This window comes from Colossoma macropomum, unplaced genomic scaffold, assembly GCF_904425465.1.
Source record: "Colossoma macropomum unplaced genomic scaffold, Colossoma_macropomum, whole genome shotgun sequence".
In the NCBI taxonomy this organism is placed as follows: domain Eukaryota; kingdom Metazoa; phylum Chordata; class Actinopteri; order Characiformes; family Serrasalmidae; genus Colossoma; species Colossoma macropomum.
Window position 1 is genome coordinate 22,073,605 of NW_023494795.1, and position 20,575 is coordinate 22,094,179.

General features: G+C 38.9%; 1 protein-coding gene across 2 annotated transcripts; it reads right to left on the reverse strand.

Annotated features, from left to right (window-relative positions):
* Positions 1 to 83: 83 nt before the first annotated feature.
* Positions 84 to 9,686, reverse strand: acbd3 (acyl-Coenzyme A binding domain containing 3). Of its 2 annotated transcripts, none has more exons than XM_036581865.1 (8): positions 9,365 to 9,686; positions 7,639 to 7,780; positions 7,205 to 7,345; positions 5,458 to 5,616; positions 4,456 to 4,630; positions 4,014 to 4,200; positions 3,549 to 3,833; positions 84 to 3,249 (listed from the first exon to the last, which is right to left on the reverse strand). In XM_036581865.1, the coding sequence occupies exons 1-8, from the start codon at positions 9,624 to 9,626 to the stop codon at positions 3,038 to 3,040; spliced, it is 1,563 nt and encodes a 520-aa protein (XP_036437758.1). In that variant the 5' UTR covers positions 9,627 to 9,686; the 3' UTR covers positions 84 to 3,037. The 2 variants fall into 2 exon arrangements, with proteins under 2 accessions (XP_036437758.1, XP_036437757.1); XM_036581864.1 differs by having other exon boundaries at positions 84 to 3,252.
* Between the last annotated feature and the right edge of the window lie 10,889 nt (positions 9,687 to 20,575).

Consider the following 20,575-nt stretch of genomic DNA (forward strand, 5'->3'; position numbering starts at 1 on the left):
ATAAATGAATGAGACTTTTGCACAATACTGTGTATGTAATAAAAGCTGTATTCACCAAACACAAAAGCACAACAGAGTCAGAGTCAATAGGTACAGATGAACATAAGTTTAATCAAGATTAAATATATGCTCAAGGAGACTGACTCATCCTCAAACTCATACAGATCATACAGGTCAAATCAATACAAAATGCTGAGTTTCTTCATGTCCTCATGGTATGGAATTTACACCATATTTTACACTTGCAAATGGGGGGAAAATGTAAAAGATTTAATCACACTTTCATCTTATTACCAAGATCCTCATTTCATCACCAAGCCCACTGTTACATGTCACTTGATTTGTAATAGTGATTTAATATTGCCAACAACTGTGAAGGTCAATACAAAAAAACAAAACAGGGAGATTATGAATATTAGCCCAATTAACAGATGTATTCAAATTTCACCAATGTATCGTTTCTTTGGGCCACTTCTGGGCCATTCAGGTTCTCTTGATCACTGCTCTGTGAAGTATTGTGCACCTGTGCACGCTATCACATGCGCACAAGTATATATATCTTATATGTAAATCTGTACATAAATGCATTTATGTAAATTTGCTCATGTGGGCGAGCTGAAACCACTCAAGGAACACTGCCCTACTTCACATAGGCTTACACAAACACACAGAATTAATGTTTCGAACAACCTTGTTATAGAAATGCCATCAAACATCCAGTGAGAGATGGTTTATAGTGTATGTTGAGTGATGAAAAAGCATTCTTTCAACACTGTAAAAAAATCCAACAACAGAAACAGAGCAAAATCCTTGAATTCACAGCAGTGCTCACTGTAATGGTCTTCAAAGCTGCAAACAACAATAAATAGAACAGAAACAGTCAAAACGCTCACAAGTTCAAATTTTGATTTTGGTAATTAGTCTGATTCCATCCTGCAATCACAGAAATGTGAAAGAAAAACAGCAAAACTGTTAGTTTTTAATAAAGGTAATGGAAGTGTTTGCGTGACAATGATAAAATCATGAAATTAATACATATATTTAACATCTGTTTTTTTTTATGTGGCTTTCTATAACTACATACATAAAAATGTAACAGTGATAGACCGAAAAAAAGGCAAGAAGAGTCTGAACAGCTAGTTATGCCACATTTTAAAGTCAATACTGCCAACTGATGACAAAAAAAACCCATAAAAAAGAAATAAGGACAGTGATAGTTTAGATGAGAGACAAGAAACTCTTTTAAAAAGCCGATACGTGAATGGTTGGGAAACGAGTTACATGTAATATGACACACAGACACATCAAGGACCCTACTCTACCAGGGAGATTAATAAATATTTAATAAATGCTTTACACACAATCCAACCACTTTAGCAAACATTGCAAAACATGAATCTCTTTCTCTTCAAGGCCTCCACCAGTTTAGTCCAGATATATGTCATCCCCACCCTTCCAACAGTAGAAAAGTCATATCTTATTAATATATTTTTTCCACCAGTGGGCCCCAAGTGGCATGTGCTGCTTTACTCCTGAACCGTATGCTGACTGGTGAAGCACTTGTACACTATTAGCTGATATTCTCAGTGGTGACCTAAATTAGGAAGTCCTCTAGGAGCAAGGCATGTTATACTGCTTTTCCACGAATACCTGAAACCAAAAGCATGTTCAGGATTACAAAGGATGGTCACATGACATAAGTGATGGATGCTAGCTAAATATTGCTAACGATGGTTGCACTCTCTGCAGATATACCCTATATAGAGGCATCTTAGCACACTATCAGCATATCAGCAATAAAACAGCCAAACAGGAAGCAAAAACACATTAGGGAATGATGAAGTTCGAGATTAGCTGCCTCACCAAAGGTCTTTCTTATTTTATTCTGAAGTAAAACTCGTGGCAGATTCATGTGTTGTTTTCACTGCAGTGTGTGACTAAGCACCGATTATGAATTATCATCTGTTAATTCTTTTTTGTTTTGCTTTTTTTTTTAGGTTTTCAGCAATATAACCTATAAATTGTAATTAATACACATGAATACAAAACTAGAGACTAACACAGATAATTTGTCACCATTAGACGGTCAGCATGCCTAAACAAGAAAGAAAGAAAAACAGAAAGAGAGAAAAACACAAAGTACACAGCTTCTGTTTCAACAGTTTCAAAGGTCAAACTAGAGATGTGCATTCGGAGTAATTTTGCTCTTTGAGTATCCGTAAAAGTTCATAAACAGATGTCTGGTTAAACTTGGGGGAGGAGAGAAAGAAAGAAAGAAAAAAAAGGGACTGTAAGGCTGTATTTTTACCTTTTAAGGTGCCAGCACTGGCCTTGGGCAAAAACATAGCAGCATGCAGAGGAATACACTTGAAAACATGTTTTGTTATTCAAAAGAAACCAAAGAAAATTGCTAGGTTTTCATGTTTGATGAGTATTCAAATACTGCAAATACTGGCAACGTAACCTTGAAAAATAACAGAGTACTCGAGTACCCGTGCACATCCCTAATTCAAATTAAATGTCCACAAAGTCAATTTAGTCTCACTGAAGGAATTTCTCTAAAGCAGGATTAAACAATACAATCTCATGCTTATTAAAGTCGCCTACATCTTCAGGAGAAAAAAGTCTGGTGGTAATTAAAACTCAGAGGTTTCAGGTAGTGGTGGAAAAGCAGCATTTGTTATTCTCAGTACAACCCTCCCCTTGTGTAGCATGCTTTAGTCACACATCCTAGTCACAACTTACATGACAAGTAAACCTGTCCAATTAGGATACATAGCGCTGTAAGTGGCCAAAGCACCTCTTTGGATGACATTAGAAAATGGAGGCTGAGGATAAGTCACACAGGGTGCTGAAGACAATACCATCAATAAGCACAAAATCCTAGAGCACGCCTTTCAGAGTGCAAAACAGAGGTGGCAAGTATTCAACAGAGCCCAATCCTCCTAAAGTCGAACAGCATGAGACGCACCCCACTCACCCACAAACACACTCACACGTACACACATACTCCTGCTCCACAGTCTTGACTCCAGGCTTATCTGGTGTAGTAGACTCTGTAATAGACACTCTTGGACCGCCAGAGCGAGTAAGAGTTGTCAAACTTTAGCAGGTAGACACCACGGCCAGGATACTGGTGACTTCCAGCATAAACCTCTTCATGACAGTCCCGCCGGTATACCGGCACAATCTCGTCCACCTGCGGCTTCCCTGCCTCCTTTTTGGCCTTCTCCTCCTCGCTCTGTGGCTCTGCTGAGAGGTAAACCAGCTCAATTAATACAGTATTAAATAAAATTAATAAACAAAAATAAATACAAAAGCAGGTGGATACCAAAGACTACTGGTATAAAAATTTCTTGTTAGACATAATTTTTTTTAATGATTCTAAATTGGACTGAATTATGATGAAATTTCATTTTGCATGATCCATTGAGTCATGTCCTAAAGAATCATAATTGAATCGAATCATTTTGAGGTCAGAGATTTACACACCTTCCAAAGATATTTTTATGATTTTACACGTTTTTCAGTGTAGCCAGTTCCCTTACCTTCTTCATCCTCATCTTCGTCACTAGACTCGCTGACATGAACACTGACTGAGGCATTGGTTGAGTCTGTCCATTCAAAGAAGACACCAAAGCCAATGTCATAGTAATCTGTGGCAAACTCCCAGAAGAGGTAAGAGCCCTCCTCATGGGTGGGAACCCTCACAGTAACCACTTCCCCTCGTCCCACTGTGATCACCGAATCCACATCCTGGCGTATCTTCTCCTTAAAGTCCTTAATCTGAGGTCTGGTCCACATAGAGGGCGCTGCTATCACTGGAGAGGAGTCTAGCAAGCGGGAAAAGAGAGAAACATGTTATGAGGATGAGGGGGGAAAAAAAGTCCTGTCTTGTGGCATGACATGAGCACATGTGCACCTAAAGACTACAAACATTATTGTAAAAATGCCTGAAAAGCACTTTCAAGCATAGGTGAAAAAGCAAAGTCTTTCTTTCTTTCTGAACTCACCTGTGGGGCCGTTCTCAGTGACCTCCTCAGCAGGCTCCAGGTCTGGCTCTCTCTCTATGCTATCAGTGGAGGACTCTGCCTGGCCATTCACTGTAGGGGCCTCCTCACCTGTAGAGGGTGCTGAAGCCTCACTGGCTTCTAATGTTGAAAGCACTATAGAATCTTCCTGCTGCTTCTGCAGAGCCGCCTGAGGAAATACAGCACGTAGCCATTAAAGCTCCACTTATGAACTGTTAAAACAATCTGCAATTATCCTCATGTTCTGTGACAGAAAACATGGTCAACATTACACAAACAATACAGTTTAGGAAACTATGCTGTAATGCTGCAAAACCAGCCTGGCACTTTTAACAACTCTTGATTAATGTTTAAACAATCGTGCTACACTATAAAATTCTTAAGATACAGAAATGCCAGCCAGGGTTAAGAGAAGGGTCGCTACCTGCTGCTGTGCCAGCTGCACTTGGTAGAGCTGTTGCATGTACTGTTGGTAGTGCTGCTCCTGAAGCTGTCTGATGAGGACCAGCTGTTGCTCAGGACTGTCCGGGTACTGCTGTGCAGCATACTGCTGGAACTGCACAGCGGTCTGCGCATTTAGAGCAGCCATGATCTGCTGCCTGTGGCGGAGATCAGGGAAAATAGTGAATGCTTATGAACTGGTGACCATGTGACCCAAGCAATGCATTTCTTTCCACTGAACTACTTCAACAATACAGCACATATAAACATTTAATGTAATTTATGCCACATTTCAATACCAAAGCAGTCAGTTTCATCAGCATCAATGTACCAATAAATTTCTGGTTTTAGCCACACCCAGGCTGTACTTTCAGGCTGTAATTTCAAAGAAGGTACTTCTTTACATACCTTCAAATATCATTTAGGAATCTGTATCCAGACCAAGTTATAGGTATTAGTATTACTATTGAAAACTGAACTATACCCAGCCCTACCAACAAGTCACAATCAGAGAGCTGTTAAGCCATTTTACACTGATTTAAAAACATTTTTTAAATATTGTTTATATATACACGACCAGTCAAATGTGAACTGAATATACATTTTTCATAAAATGTAAAATGTGGATCCTCATGAAACTGCTTGAGAGAATGTCAACAGTGTTGCCTCAGGACAAAAATTTCCAAAATTACATTTTATTTCTAAATACTTTCTTGATTTCTGCATAATTATATAGATATAATTTCATACTTTTGATGTCTATTATTCTAAACTGCTGAAAATAGTGTTAATTTTTTTCTATGAGTAGGTATGCCCAGATTTTGACTGGTAGTATAGCTACTACAGCAACAAAGATGCTACCCATTGTGGCCCAAGCAGTGATGATTTTGGCTCCATTCTCTAAAACAATGCAAACTTGTTGAAACAATTTTGATTTCTCTTTCAATGACATCTGCATTACTATAAAACAGACATTGTCACTTACTTCTGCTGTTCCACACGGAGTCTCTCCTCCTCAGCCTGCCTCCTCTCCTCCTCTTCTCTCTTCAGTCTCTCCTCCTCCTCCCGCCTGCGCCTCTCCTCCTCCTGACGCTGCCGCTCCCGCTCCTCTTCCTCTATACGACGCCGCTCCTCTTCTTCCCTCCTGACATATGCACATTTACACTCATCAGACAGGCAGCACAAATTTCAGAACTCAACACAATAAAACACTATGCTAAATATAGCTTCCAATTAATTTTTGTGTTCTATATTATTTATTTTGTCAGACTGTACACTGCCACATTTCTCTTGCTGACAGGCTTAACAAAACATTTGTAAGATGACAGGAAGCACTGCAGAATTCTATATCAGCAATGTGTCCACCTCCTTTGGACTGTGAAAGAAACCTGACACGCCAACAAGTCCAGCCTCCAAACAAAAAGTATTTATAGGAATAGGGCGACACTACTTTCCTCATGTACTGAGGAATTAAGTATTTTCTGTGAAAAAAAAAACATTAAGGAAGTGCATTTAACTGTTTGGTGCAAATGAGGTCTAAAGAAATTACAGCAATTGTTACAGTTTTAGTAAAGCAGAACAGCAATTACAGTACTTTGGCTACAGCAGAAGACAGGCTAAATATGGAAATGAATATGGCTAATGAATAATACCAAAAAACATGGTGCAGCACAGAGAGACTTTTTTAAAACGTCAAAAGAGAACTACAATTCCAACTATTCTTTAACTTATCAGACATTAGGACGTTGTTGTGTTTATAATTGCGCTGATCACAATGTAACCACTGTGGTCATAATGAAAATACACCAAAAAAAAGAAACACAACAACAAGCTTACAGTAATGGAGTCAAAAAAGAAAGTCTTAACTTTGTCAACTTTGAGCTATTCTACTGTTCAAAGTCAGGGTGGACAATATGGCCAAAACATATTATCCCAGTACTTGAGGACATCATCACAATACATATATCAAACACTTCAATTTAATTCAAACCTCTTGATACAATGTGATAAATCGGAACTGGCAAAAGACCTCAGTGGTGCCACATTTGAAAGATGTTTTCCCGAACTGAGTACAATGATTTTTCAAAGTTTCACATACAGCACTGCACTAAATCCAATTAAGCAGGACTCATTATGTTATTTTTTGTCATAAAATATACAAATGATTTGTGTAAAGTACAGATGATGCCCATAATATGCTGAAAACAGCATACTATGACATAATTCATCATGATTTCATGTGGGGAGGAGGGGTAATGTTATCACAGGACATCTGTAACGTATCTGTATCACATTCATAAGAAAAAATCTCAGTACAAATTACAACAGGACGTTCCACATGCAATATGCTCATCTGCTCACAAAAAAGCATGCTTAAAATTTAATTTAATTGTAATTACAATTCTCTTATCCATCTAACTAGCGGCAGAAAGTGAATACAACATCATTAGCACTTTTATTACCTATTACCTTGGGATTTTGTAGCTAACATTCATTACCACAAAAAACTGAGTCATACACCTGAGGAAGGTCAATACATATTGGCATGAGTTGGGCCACAAAAAATACAAACAAACAACATCTACAGGGCAGTTAGAAGTTACAGGACAAACAGCAAAAGCACTGGACAATAGGGTAATTACGCATGCTAAGTGACTTATATGAACAACAAATGAGGGTACTGGCGCATCCCAGATACAAAGAACACACATTAAAGGATGTGAAGGCCTTACCTCTTCCTCTCTTGCTCCTCCTTTTCAATCTTGTGTGATGCGACAAATGGTGCAAATAAATTACAGCATTTATTTAACAGCTTAACAAACTCTACCATGGCCTCATCCTTCTCCATATTTCCCAACGATGCCCATTCTTTCCTGTAATGTGGACAACAGAAAACCAGAATGAGCAGTTTTCACAGCACAGACAACACGCACTATTGGCCATAGCACACACTGCAAATACGTTTTACAAAGAAAAATGAGAAATTAAAAATGCAAACGTGAGACAAAGAGTACTAAATCAGTCTCTGGAAATGCATGAAATTAACAAAAGACAAAGGACTCTTCAGCTTAATTTTTCCTTATACAAGTCAAAAAGCCATTAACATTCATAGCCATAACCATTAGAGATAACAACAAGCTGAAAGTGAATCCCATGATGAACCTACCTGCGATCATTTCCCAACACATCAAAGAAGCCCACCTCGGGGGAGGCATCTGGGTTGTAAGGTCCTAGGAGGACCTGCTTATGTAGGGCCACCAGACGCAGCTTCTCCTCATATGTAGGGTGGAAGGCCTTGCCATCTTTTTCTGTGGCCAAACAAATAATAGCATCTCTTTCATTAAAATGCATTTGGAATCTATTTAGTGTAAAGAGAGTAATAATTTCTGGAGTATTATGAGTAAATACCTATATCATACAAACTACATAACTATCAAACACAGGGTTATTAAAGATCATAGTTTTTGGATTTAATGGATTTCATAAAGCTGCGGACACTCCACTGATCTTTGAGGGCTTTGCAGTCTCTGTTTCAGTATGTACATCTAATCAGTGAATACACTTCTGAAACCTTATTTGAAAACTGAAAAAACAGGTAATCAATGTAGTCATTAACATCAGCTTGTCTGTAACAGTGATAAAATACAATGATATGCAACTAACAGGGCATAGTAGTCTATAGAGTGAGATTTTCTGGTTTAAAGACTAGGAAAACTCCTTTCTAATGACTCATCTTAAAGGTGGGAGGAACTTCTGTGAAACTACAAGCATGCTAGGGAAGGACTTTTGTGGTGGGCTGTTTAAAACCTTTTTTCCCTGCAGAAGGAATGCAGGCAGCTGACGCTTTGGCTAGGAGGTCAAATATGATGTCTGTATTTACTAAACTCTCCGGTGGCTTTGCTAGCAGTCAGGATGTCCTTATAATTGTGGGGAGAGATTCCCAATAGCTGTATAATATATTTGTACATAAAGGTGGGCAATGTAGCAAAAACATAATACTTTACTTAAAGAAATCTTCACAATATACGATATGTCATGACATTTATTTTTTCAGACATGGAATTCATTTCATTTCATCTCTTTTCACTGTAAAATGTAGAATTTGTTTAACAAGAACTGATTCTACCCAATACACAACATTCGACTCTGAAAACATCTGAGCTGTCAGCCGTGTGCTGGAAGGGTCTGGAGAGAACCAGAGGTATGCAACATAGACTTTATGCACACAATAAGGTGTTTACTAACCCAGATGATCAGGAAGATGTTTAATAACCAAGCTGATCATGAAGCCCCAGTCAGTACATATTTTGGCACCAACGTACCTGTTCTAGTATTCAGTGGTCCTGATGGCTTGGTTCAGACATGATGGCAGCTAAAATAGAGCAGTAATGTGGACTGACTGGAGGTCTCAGAGATTTGGTTATGTAATCCTGGTTTATTACAGCAGCGGTGAAAGCCACATTGGTGTTTGTGGCCCCTGTCAGTCCCATCACTCTGTTGGCCCACCAAGCCCATGCGACCACATGATCACTGACACATGACCTGTAGCACCAACACCGTCAGCTCAGCTTCCAATCTTCACCGTCAGCTAACTAGCTAGCTTCTAGACTCGCCCTCAAAATACAGTACCTATCAGAGCTTGACATACAGTAGAGTGACCTGTCAGATACGCACAAAATGCTGCAGTCAACTTCAGGCAGAAAACCCGAAAGCTAGCTAACTTGCCCAGCTAATGAAAACAACGAAGAGCTGTAGGTTAAGAGGTAGAGAGCCAGCTAAGCTAACGCTGCCAGCGAACCCCTCCAAAGCTACACAGCGACAATGGCTGGAAAAATATCGCGCAAATTTGAGTTTATTTTGGAGAGGTACGGTTCAGTAAGTGTTTCCCGTACCTTTGAAGAACCTGAGTGCCAGGCCGTAGAGCTCCACAAGGGGAAAGCCCCAGACCTTCTCCACCGAGCTGTGCCCGCTCTCGCCCCGCTCCTCCTCTCCCGCGGCCTCGCCGGCCGACTCTCCGTCTGCCCGGGGACCCAAGGCCTCCAGCTGCTCTTGTTCTGCCTCGGAGTCGGGACTCAGCGTCAAGCCGTCGATGGAAACTTCGAGACGGCTTGAGTTAGCGCTGGTGAGGTCGCCGCTCTGAACCTCAGTCGCCATCCTGCAGACACGGCAGCGGGAGCAGCCACGTACTTACTTCCGTTCACTCAGCAGGAATCTCGCTTCTTCTGCTGAGAGTTGGTGAACTGAGAGCGGAGCGCAAATACCGCCGCCTACCGGCAGAACTGCACTGCAGCATGAGGGGAAACAAATACACTACTTATTAATGAACACACTAAATATACACCATATGAGGCAAAAATCCTGGACTACACAGCTTTTTGAAAGGAGACTCTCCAGAGACAGGAAAATCTAGTCCAAGGTTACACAGACCTGCTCTTCCATTTAGTTTCGAGTTTATTTGTCATTTGTACAACATGTCAGGACATTCATACATTGAAATGCTTGTGGTGAGGTAATCACTACAGAAAGTAAACAAAGTAAAAATAAAAATACAAGAAAATACTGAAACTGAAATATATTAAATATATACAAAATATACACAAAATATGGAGACAGGAGGGACTAATGTAAGAAAAGCAAAGGCCTCTTGCTTTGTACAAATATATTTATATTAAACAAAGGATAATCTGTGAAGAATATATAAATTTTAAAGTGACTTAAGTGACTCAGTGTTATTGTTATTTAAATTGACTTAGTGTTATTGTCCATAGCAGTAATATGATATAATAATAATACTGACAAAGTGACTGAGTGAAATGGTAATTGGGGAAGGACCCACAGCTTCACAGCTTGTTCTGAAGCCTGACAGCCTGTGGGTATTAATCAGGTTGTTCTAGCCTGTATGCTGCGAAATCTCCTGCCTGATGGCAGAATGGTGAACAGGCTGTGTACTGGGTGACACTGTCTGACCGGATCTTTTTGATCTTCCTGAGGCAGCGGGACTGATAGATGTCCTGTAAGTCTGGTAGTTTGTTGTCTATGATGGCTTCTGCTGTCCTCACCACTCCGTTAAGGGCCTTACGGTCGCAGGCAGTGCAGCTGCTGTACCAGACAGTGATGCAGCCCGTGAGGAGAGGCTTTCCATGCACAAGCTGAACTAAAAGCTAGATCGTTTGAGTGGTCTAATTAACAGAAAAGTTCTTGAGAGAGGTCCGTTTACAGAGCCTAGAAGGGTTTCTGTGCAATGTCATCACGGAGATGCGCGCGCAACTAGGGAGCAGAGAGCAACAAAAAGCGGCACTGTTCGCTGCACAGAAAATGACAAGGAGTTGTTGTGCAGTAAACTGCACCACCCACAGAGAAGATGGTTGAAGAATGTTTAATGTCCTGAGGGAATCACATCCCTTTGCCAAACACCACAGAAGATTATTGATCCAGGCCATCAAAAGGGCAGATTGAGGTCCCAAAGGTCCCAAAGTCAGCAAAAGTCTGTGCAATACCCACTTCGTATGCAAATGTAGTGTTTTTTGATAGGGTGATTGGCTATGAACACATCCAAACTGTAGTTTTAATACTGATAGCATTTTCTGACACATTGATTGGGACGAGACTAAAGGCATCTTCCTATTTGCCAGCTTCTTGTTCTAATTTTCTTGTTCCACTTTAAATGGTGCCTGAATAGGCATTGGCCCGAGGTGCCATAATATCACTGCTACAACATTTAAGGTGAATTCATCTCCAGTTCATCTCCGCACTATGACTGGTGAGCTCGCACCGATCAAGGTGAGGGGATGGCTGATGCTGAGAGTCAGGGGCAAGATAATGCACTTAATCTGTATAGCTGAAGTCCAAGAAGTGCTTTCTGGGCCTAGACTTTTTGAGGAGCAACGAGTACCAAATGGACCTAGAAAGCGGCACACTGAGTTTCAGAGGCGGTCATGCAATGACAGTGAAGCTACCTGATGGCCAGTGCATAGTGAAACATGCAGAGCTGGTTGGAGGATCTCTGGGGAAGTGTGGACCTCAGGTCGAGGGCAGCATGGCTTTTCATGGGACGCGCAAATGAGCAGCAACCCCCGCCAGCATCAACAACACAGATGACATCAGAGAAAGTGGAGGGCAGCCAAGAGGAGTGCTGCTGCTGACCTCGCCCCCAGTGGCACCGAACTTGGCGCTATGAGCTATGAGAAGGTCCACTGCGCCCAGGAGGAGGACGTGGAGCTGTTCATGCATTGCTGTGACCAGTGAGCGGTAAAAAAACAGACCGTCCTGCTTTGGTCTCTCCGCTTTGGCCCACCGATGAAGAGGACGCCAAAGAGTTTGTATTCAGCTGCCCACTAGGACCAGTACAGGTGACTCCCCAACGAAGGGAGTCCCCCATCCCAGCATGCCCCAGTAGGAGGAGGCGGCCCCCAGTTTAGTTTAAAGACTTTGTGGGGGTAAGGGGGGACTTTTCTCAGGGGTAAGGCCTTTTGGTGTGTGTGTGTGTGGGTGGGGGGTCATTGTTCTAGAATATTCTATATTCTATTTACAGTGTGGCTGTGGCAAGAACAGCTGGTCAATAAAGCACCACGATTTGTGAAAAAACTGCATCTCTTTTAATAGTGGTGAACGCTACACTATCATCACCACAGTAAAGAAAAATTAAGCAAATTTCCCCAATTAACCAATTCACAGCAAAACAATGTAAATGACTTTGCTTACATCTCAGTGATTGAATTACGCAGACATTTTGAAGAATATGATGATATGACTATCTGATTGGTTAAATACATTTTAAAGGGCCCATATGATGAAAAAACAAGTTGTGCTCTCTTTGTAATGTATGTTTTTAGCAAAAGAATTTAATGTAGTATATAAAGTATTGTGTATTTTGATGTCACGAAAACAACACAATTGCATATGTGAAGCCTGTTCAGCTTGTTTAGGCTACCATTTACCTACATCAGTCTAAAAGGCACAGTAACATTATGCGAAGAATTATGGTGCTTTCGTATTGGGACTTGGATTTGTTGTCTTAATATGCTACATATGTAGACCGCTCTTTACGTACTGAGATACAGACAGTATTGAACACTGTGCAGTGAACATCAATATAAGCTCATTTTAAGGCCAGGTCAGATGATGTTGGACATACATGTAAGTGTAAAGCAAGTCCAGCAGATGGCGCTATATGTCTGGTTGTAGACTGATATCCAGACATATGCAAAGGTTTGAACACCCCTGGTCAAATCCCAATTGACTGTTGATTGTCTAAGTGAAAATAAAAGAAAACACTTAAATATGGCATTTTCCTGCAAATTTAAGGCACAATTTCTATTTATTTGCTGATTTTGGAAACAAATAATAAATGTGCCATAACTTTTACATAGGCTACGTTATATGTTTGATTTATTTTTCCAATATGTTAAATTCAGCAGTTAAAGAGAAATTGTGCAATAAATGTGCAGACGTGTGCTCTCTATAGATGATGTGTATTTTCATTTAGAAAACCAACAAAACTTTATTTAACCAGGGGCACTCACTTTTGTATACAGCTGTATATATTTATGTGTACAAAAGGCAGCAATAAAAAATGTTTATTGTTTGAAAATTAAAATATGTTTTGACATATTTCTTATATTTGATGATGTGTCTGTTGTACCCTGGAAGAACACAATGTTTAGACGACGCTCGGTTACTGAGCTACAATGTCTCCATTTGATTTGTTTTAGTGCATTTCTAACCAGCTACAAATACACTTTAGACTTCCCCGTAATGCTAGTTGATGTGGATTTAGTCCCATTTTCTACATTTTATAATGTTTACCTATCAGCATGGCACTGATAAACATGTAAAAATGTCAAATACTGGTACATTCATAATAAATACAATTAAATATAAGTTTGGTTTTGTTTGTATAATCAGGAAAATAGATATCGATAAATTAATTTTTTGTTTATAAAGTCCAGACAATTTTTAAAAAGCAACACAGCCTAAGATTTACAATTTGGGAAAGTGTCATTGGGTTATGTTTTTTTTTAAAATTATTATTAAATATCACATTATATTACATTATATTATGTCACAATAATGTCACAGAAACCCTCGACTCCTCTCTCTCATTATAAATATGACCTGTAATTTATTTGACATGTTGGCATAATTAGTCCCTCTATTTACTCCTGTTATTGTGAAGTCTTGAATGCCTGTGGATACAGTTATGAGTCATAGTTTTCATTACCCTGCTGACTTTTCATGGTTTTGTCTAGTTTCCATATTTCGGGGTTTTTGTGGTTGATTCTAGTTCATAATGCATGCTGTTTTTCTTTTAGGATTATGAATCTGTCTGTACTGATAAACTTTCCATCTCTGATTTAGAACAACAACAACAACAACAACAACAACAACTAATAATAATAATAATATCTTTTATTACATTTTTACTACATTTATTCTACTTTTTGTATTCATTCTGTGTATTTGTATTATTCTGTCTGTTTTAAGTATCTGTTTATTGTTAGTGTTTATAAAGATTGCAAATTCTTCTCATTTCACTTCCACATGCATAAAGTTCAGAATGTGAATCATCATATATAAGATGTCTCATTTTCTGTTGTTCTGTACTTTGCTCATCCCAGTTAAAATTAAAGACAAAACACACTTAAAAATGAAAGCCTTTGGGCAGTTGCTGAATTCCATCAGCAAGTTAATTAAGACTTCTTTAGTTTGAAGTATTTGTAAATAAAGCTGTGTATCTGTATAATTAGTTAATAATTTGCAAGGTATTAGTTTATCAAAGGGAAGAATTTGTAGTTATTTGTTACCAGAGTGAGCGGCACAGTGGCATGGTGGGTAGCGCTGTCGTCTCTCCCCTTGTCTGGGTGGGTTTCCTCCCGCAGTCCAATGACATGCACTCAGGCCAATTGGAGACACTAAATTGCAGCTTGGTCTGAATGTGTATGCCTGTGTGTCTGTCCTGCAATGGACTGGCAACCTGACCAGGGTGTTTCCAGCCTTCTGCCCAATGAACGCTGGGATAGGCTTCAGCACCCCCCACAACCCATGAGGGTAAGCAGCTTAGAAGATGAATGAATATTTCCTGAGTAGTGGAGTGGACAGAGTTTCTACAGGATCCTGCCTGATCATGCGTGGATACCAGAAAATGTCAGTAACTAAGGCTACCTTCACATAACAAGCCTCTATGTTCAGTTCAGATTTTTTGCTCATTTCTGATCTTTCTAACTTCACATTGGTATGTGTAACAAGCCTGTGTCCTGAAATGACACATGCACACATCAAAAGAAGTAGGTAAATAACCCAAGTGTGTCATGGAACAACAAAGAAGCTAACCAGCAGAACAAGACTTCATCATGAAAATAATTTATTGTGAACTGTTAATTAGCCCTGAGCTGTTCATTATTAGAGTGAGGCAAAGACAAAAATGGTCAAATACTCTGCTTTTGCAGTGTTTACTGGCACTAACTTCAGGTTAGGTGCTGCTGAAAGTACCTGAAACTTTTGCAATGTATTGCTTCAGTGTCTACCTCATATTAAGAACGGTTATATTGTCAGAATATACTGTAGTATGTTCGAGAAATGTTTACATGTTTAAGTTGGTTCTTCAGCATTTATTTCCTGGGTTTATTTTGCTAAGGAATCACATTTTTGAGGGTGGGGCAAGGGGCCTCTGAGTGCCTGTGAGTAGCAAGACAGAATATTGTAGCACCTTTGTGAAGAAAGAGACACGGGAGAGACCATGATTTCTGCTATAAAAAAGTGCTCTTCATTAACACCACCAGACAAGGCACTTAGCACTGGTGTGGATAGCAGGCAAAGTCACTACTAGCCATAGCTCTTCAAACTACGATAAATGTTCTAACCCTCACTTTCTCAACCACAGCCCAACCCATAAACACAAGCAAAACACAGAGCAGCGCTGTTAACACTCAGAACAACAACATTTAACGTCTCTTGAAGGAGGGTGAGGCGGCACACTTAGTGTAGATCTGCATACCAGACCTCTAAAGCCCCTTCCATGAACTGGAGCAAGTAGCAGCCGCCGCAGTATATGTACAGAATTCAGTAAGTGCCCAATGCCTCCCATTGTAAGTGTGTTTTGAAATACTTTTTCATTTCTTTTACATGTGAACACATTGAAATTACTGCCCATTTTAATCCATTCTATATTACAGATGTGGTAGGTTACGTTACAGTTAACAACGTTTGATACAGAAGAAAAGGAGGTTTTGATTGATCTTTTTTTTTCCCAAGAAGAACCCAGAGTTTCCCTTTATTCAACACACAGATACACATACAAAAATGGTCAGTGTGCAGCAGTGCGTCCTCGAGCTGTTGGGCCTCAGAAACAATATGAACAATACCAGCTTTAAGCTGCAGTTGGGAAGTAAGCACTATGTTTGATCTTTTCTGTTTATGTGTTTCCCGGATTGTTTACACTCTGTGGTCAAATGTGCACAGATCTGATGTTTAAACTCTCAGAACAATAACCTTGTGCTGAAATAAGCACACAATCGGCTGCTTTCCACTCAGTTTACAGTCATGCTCAATTCCCACTATGTCAGTTATGGTGGGTTCAAGTAAGATGCAACAGTGTGGTAGATAATATGGAACAGATAAGTCATAGACCCCAAAATGTCAAATCCCTTATTTTCAGTTACAGTAACAAAGTACATGTACTTCATTCCTGTACTTAAGTACTTCTTTGAAGTATGATACTTTTATTTTCACTTCACATTTCACCATGAAATGTCCTACTTTCTATTGCACCACTTTCTGTAAGACAGCATGAGGTAAAAACTTAATTTTAGATAATATACAAAAAATGTCACAAAGAAATCAAACCAATCATAGTGCACTTTTTTTTTTATCAAATCTCTCCCCAAAATACAGAGTGTCCAGTCATAGCTTAGGCACTGTAACTAGGCCCAGGCATGTCTGACAAGCTTTCACAATTTAAGAAAATGTTGCAGTGCTGTTTGTGGCATTTGAAATTCAGATAACTGACTTCCCAGCATTTTGGATTGAACACACACACTTTCTAAGCCACTTAAGTCACGGGGGTGCTGGAGCCTATCCCAGCAGTCATTGGGCAGTAGGCAGGATACACCCTGGACAGGTTGCCATGCCATCGCAGGACATACATACACACCTAGGGGCAATTTAGCATGTCCCAACAGCCTGACTGCGGGAGGAAACCCACGCAGACACGGGGAGAACATGCAAACTCCACACAGAAAGGACCCTGGTCGCCCAACCAGGAATCGAACCCAGGCTCTTCTTGCTATAAGGCGACAGCGCTACCCACTGTGTCACCGTACCACCTAAATTGAATAAACAAAAACAGAAATGATGATTTGTCAGAACATCTCACAAAACATACTTTAAAGCTACAGGTGGAAATCTGTAACTGCACACAACATACAGAAAAACATGCTGTAATGCTGGTTGTGCTTCAGACCCCAATGAGCAGATGAATCTGATGATCGCGTGTGAGTGAATTATCTACTATTGTCATCATCTCTTTATCAGTATAATTTTTTTGTATCTTTTTTGCTTCTGAGACCTGAACATTAAGCCAGAGCTTCATTATCAGCCTATGAGTGTGATATTAATACGTTAAGACTTATGATGTGGTCCAAAAATCTGACTCAACACTTCTGACTTTTCAATTATTATTTAGGTTTTTCTGGGTGACTCGCACCACTGCACACTCACTATAGTATGTTTTTTTTCCTCTTGACTCAGTAATGCAACCTAATTTTAATCAGAAGACTTACATAGTGCAGCTGTAAGTACATCCACAGGCAAGTACTTTTGTAAAAAAATACAAATGGACATGATATAAGTAATATCAATTTATTATACTTTTCCTGATCAATATTTTATCAAGGGTATCTCTACCGTCATTCATTGTAGTTGGCTGACCTGATTATTTTAATCCATTAGTAAACTTGTCTTTCACTCACTTAGAATGCAGCAGCTACTTTGAATAAACAAGAGTTTTTGATGTGTTCTAAAATAGCTGATTCTACCTGATTGCTCTTCCTCTCACTGTGCACTTCAAGAGCTTTAGCAGCTCGTTCTTATAACAAAGAGGAACAAGCTGCGGCAACAGACAAGCAAGAGGATGAAGAAAAAAATAAAAACCAGCTGTAATGTGACCGTATATTAAAGCGAACCCTGTAATTATGAAAGGCACAATCTAAATAAAACTTAGTACTGATGTAGATGAAAACGTGGCCAAATTAGAATTACAGAACATTCCATGTTGTTTTACTTGTTTAACAGAAAGCAAGAGTCATGTACATTATTCAAATTTTGTGACCCAGATCAAACTTCAGTCTTTGCTCTCTTGTGTTTTTTTTGTTTTTCACCTGAAACGCTCTCTATTTTTGACTCACACCGTGTTTTATCAGATCTTAGTGTAGGTTACATATGTGACATGGGTGTGAGAATGAATTCTGACTTGTGTCTAAGATCTTGCAGGTTGTGTTTAGAGGTTTTAGGCCAAAGTGTACGGTACTGTTGCCTGTTGCCCTTTACATTGTGTGTTAGTTTAATAATGAATAGACCAAAAGAAATGTCCCAAAATTACTTGGAAAAAGTCTGGTTCCATTGACCTACTTTAAAAATGAAGTGTTTTTTTTTTTGCTCCTGTAAAGTTATTATTTTGGAGATTTGAGGTTTTGTTCTGACAGCAGCAATATTTTTCATGGTTAAATACATTTTACTCACATACGCATATATTGCCAGTCATTTATCTACCTCTTCTGATTTTTAAATAAATCAGTGCTGCCCAAAGACTGGTCCATGGGCCAAAGCTGGCCTGTGAGGATAGTTGATTTTGCCCACCTGAAAGTTACAAAAAGAAACAGAAAGAAACAAAAAAAGTACCACTATTTAATACTTACCTACCTTTATTTGTACATTGTTTTGTCTTTTTGCCCTCGTCTCACCACAAACATTGTACTTTGACCCCCCCAAGGCAGAAACTCTATACACTCCTCCTCTGAATTATATAGCTTTTAATAAATTTGTGTGAAAGTTTGGATATGCCTGTGTAATTCATTGTATGTTTTTGCTAATCATAAATGCTTGAAATGCTTTCTCTAAGCAATGTAAAAAGAGCTGATGTTTATTAAAAATGTATTAAAGAGTTGAAAATGTATTAAAGTTGATATCCATGCATGAATTTATTTACAAACTAATCATTTTTACATTTCAGTTGTTTTTGGACTATGGCATGCATACAGACTTATGTAAAATTTGGGCACCCCTTGTCAGATTATGTGTTTTGTACACTAAGTTAAGTGAATTTAACACATTGGAAAAAGGAACAAGATTAAACGTGTTGTGTGCAAAAGTCTGTGCACACATTTTTATGTGGAGTGTGCGTGTGTGTGTGCGCACAGAAAATATAAATAGACAGAATTCTGCACTGAAAAATGCCATATTTAAGTGTGTACTCTGTGGAGAATGTGTTAACATATTTTCACTAAGAAAACCAACAAAATATGGAGTTTGCTCAAACTTTTGCATGTGATTGTAAGCCTTTGTTTTACTGATACTCTGGTCTCAGTGAGCTCGACTGTATATAGACTGTGTTTTTGGATCTTATCTTTTTGTGCTGTAAGCTGCTTTAATACAGCTTAAGTAACATGTCTGATCAGACATTTATCAGGGTTAAGTAGCAGAAATACTTACAGTCAATGTATTGTGCTTTCACTCTCAAATGCACAAATGTTTGTATAATTTGCAAATTAAATAGTGATTCGAGAGTGGTCCCAGGAGATTATTTATAAAAATCAAACAAGCAAACAAACAAATGCTGAATTCTTTGTACTCATTGAGAAGCATGCTGTTAGTTTTAGGAGCTAGTTTTCATCACAGCACTCTGTTGATACTGTAGCACACAAGAACAGCCATTCAGAGGGTCAAAGGCCAAAAGATGATAAAAACACTTCCAAAAAAAATGAGTGACAGGCTCTTAAAAAAAGCAGCTCTTCAAGGGATCTTTAGTAATTACATTGTTGTACAGTTGTATACAAAAATTCAAATGACATGTTTTGTTGATCTTGTAAGTAAAAGTAAATGAACACATCCTGTACAGAGAATACACTTCTGCACAGTTTAATGCACTGTTGGAGGAAAAAAGGGGCACGTGCAAAAGTTATGGCACATTTTATATTTCGTTTTTATATTATGTTTTGGATGTGAAAATTCATTTCTTATATGTAAGAATAGAAAGTTTATTTTTAGATGTAATAATTTTTTTTAAATGTAACGTTCAGAAAGAACTCAATTTGTGAAAATTGAAAAGTTCATTCATGCTAGTAAAACTGTTTCTCCTGTGAAAAGCCTCAAATTTATACTATTTAGAACCAAAACAATACTTGCTTTAGTATATACTGCTAATAAAATCAGTATTTTGACATGTTGGATTTTCATTTTTCATATTAGAACTATTAACATGTTTAATTGTTCAAAATGCATTTATGACATAAAATAGTGGATTAAAGGCTACCTTGGCCTTCTGTAACTGCTCACCATTGCTAAAATAAGCAAGATATGGAAGCTGCCACGCCTCTCTGATGTGCAGGGACAAACCCTCGACATACTGAGTCAATCAGACAGTAACTGGAGGAGAACCCGCCTATTCAAATATGATCAGCGCTACAGATTGACTGGTTAGATAACACTGTGATCTTTGGAAACCACAATAATGAATTAACAAATGTTGAACAGTGAGCTCACTGTTGCCTGTGGACACGTGCTCATTTTATCTCACTTGTGTTCTAAAACAAAACATTTAACCTGCGTGTCTCTGACGCTAGCCACAAGGAAGTGCTTTGCTCCTTTCTCTCCATCCCCTCTCACAGTTGCATTAGCACTGCCATGTTAGCAATGGCTGGACAAAAACCCTTCTGAGATTAAATAAACATAAAATAGAGAATCTCTGACATGACATTCTCATCTGTACCACCAGCTGGATCATCGTGGGAGCTCAGTTGCTGTGAATGTGATGAATGTAAGCCTGCTGAAGGCACATCTCAGTGTAAAAAGATAAAGTTTATTAATATGTATAATTTTTTTTTTTCCTATTT

Bases quoted from the DNA above. Each gene is read 5' to 3' on its own strand.
- acbd3 (XM_036581864.1), bottom strand. From the start codon at position 9,626: ATGGCGACTGAGGTTCAGAGCGGCGACCTCACCAGCGCTAACTCAAGC. The intron at 4,631-5,457 runs GTAAGTGACAAT...TCTCCGCCACAG, and splicing joins CTCCGTGTGGAACAGCAGAA to GCAGCAGATCATGGCTGCTC. The intron at 4,201-4,455 runs GTAGCGACCCTT...GTATTTCCTCAG, and splicing joins TGCAGCTGGCACAGCAGCAG to GCGGCTCTGCAGAAGCAGCA.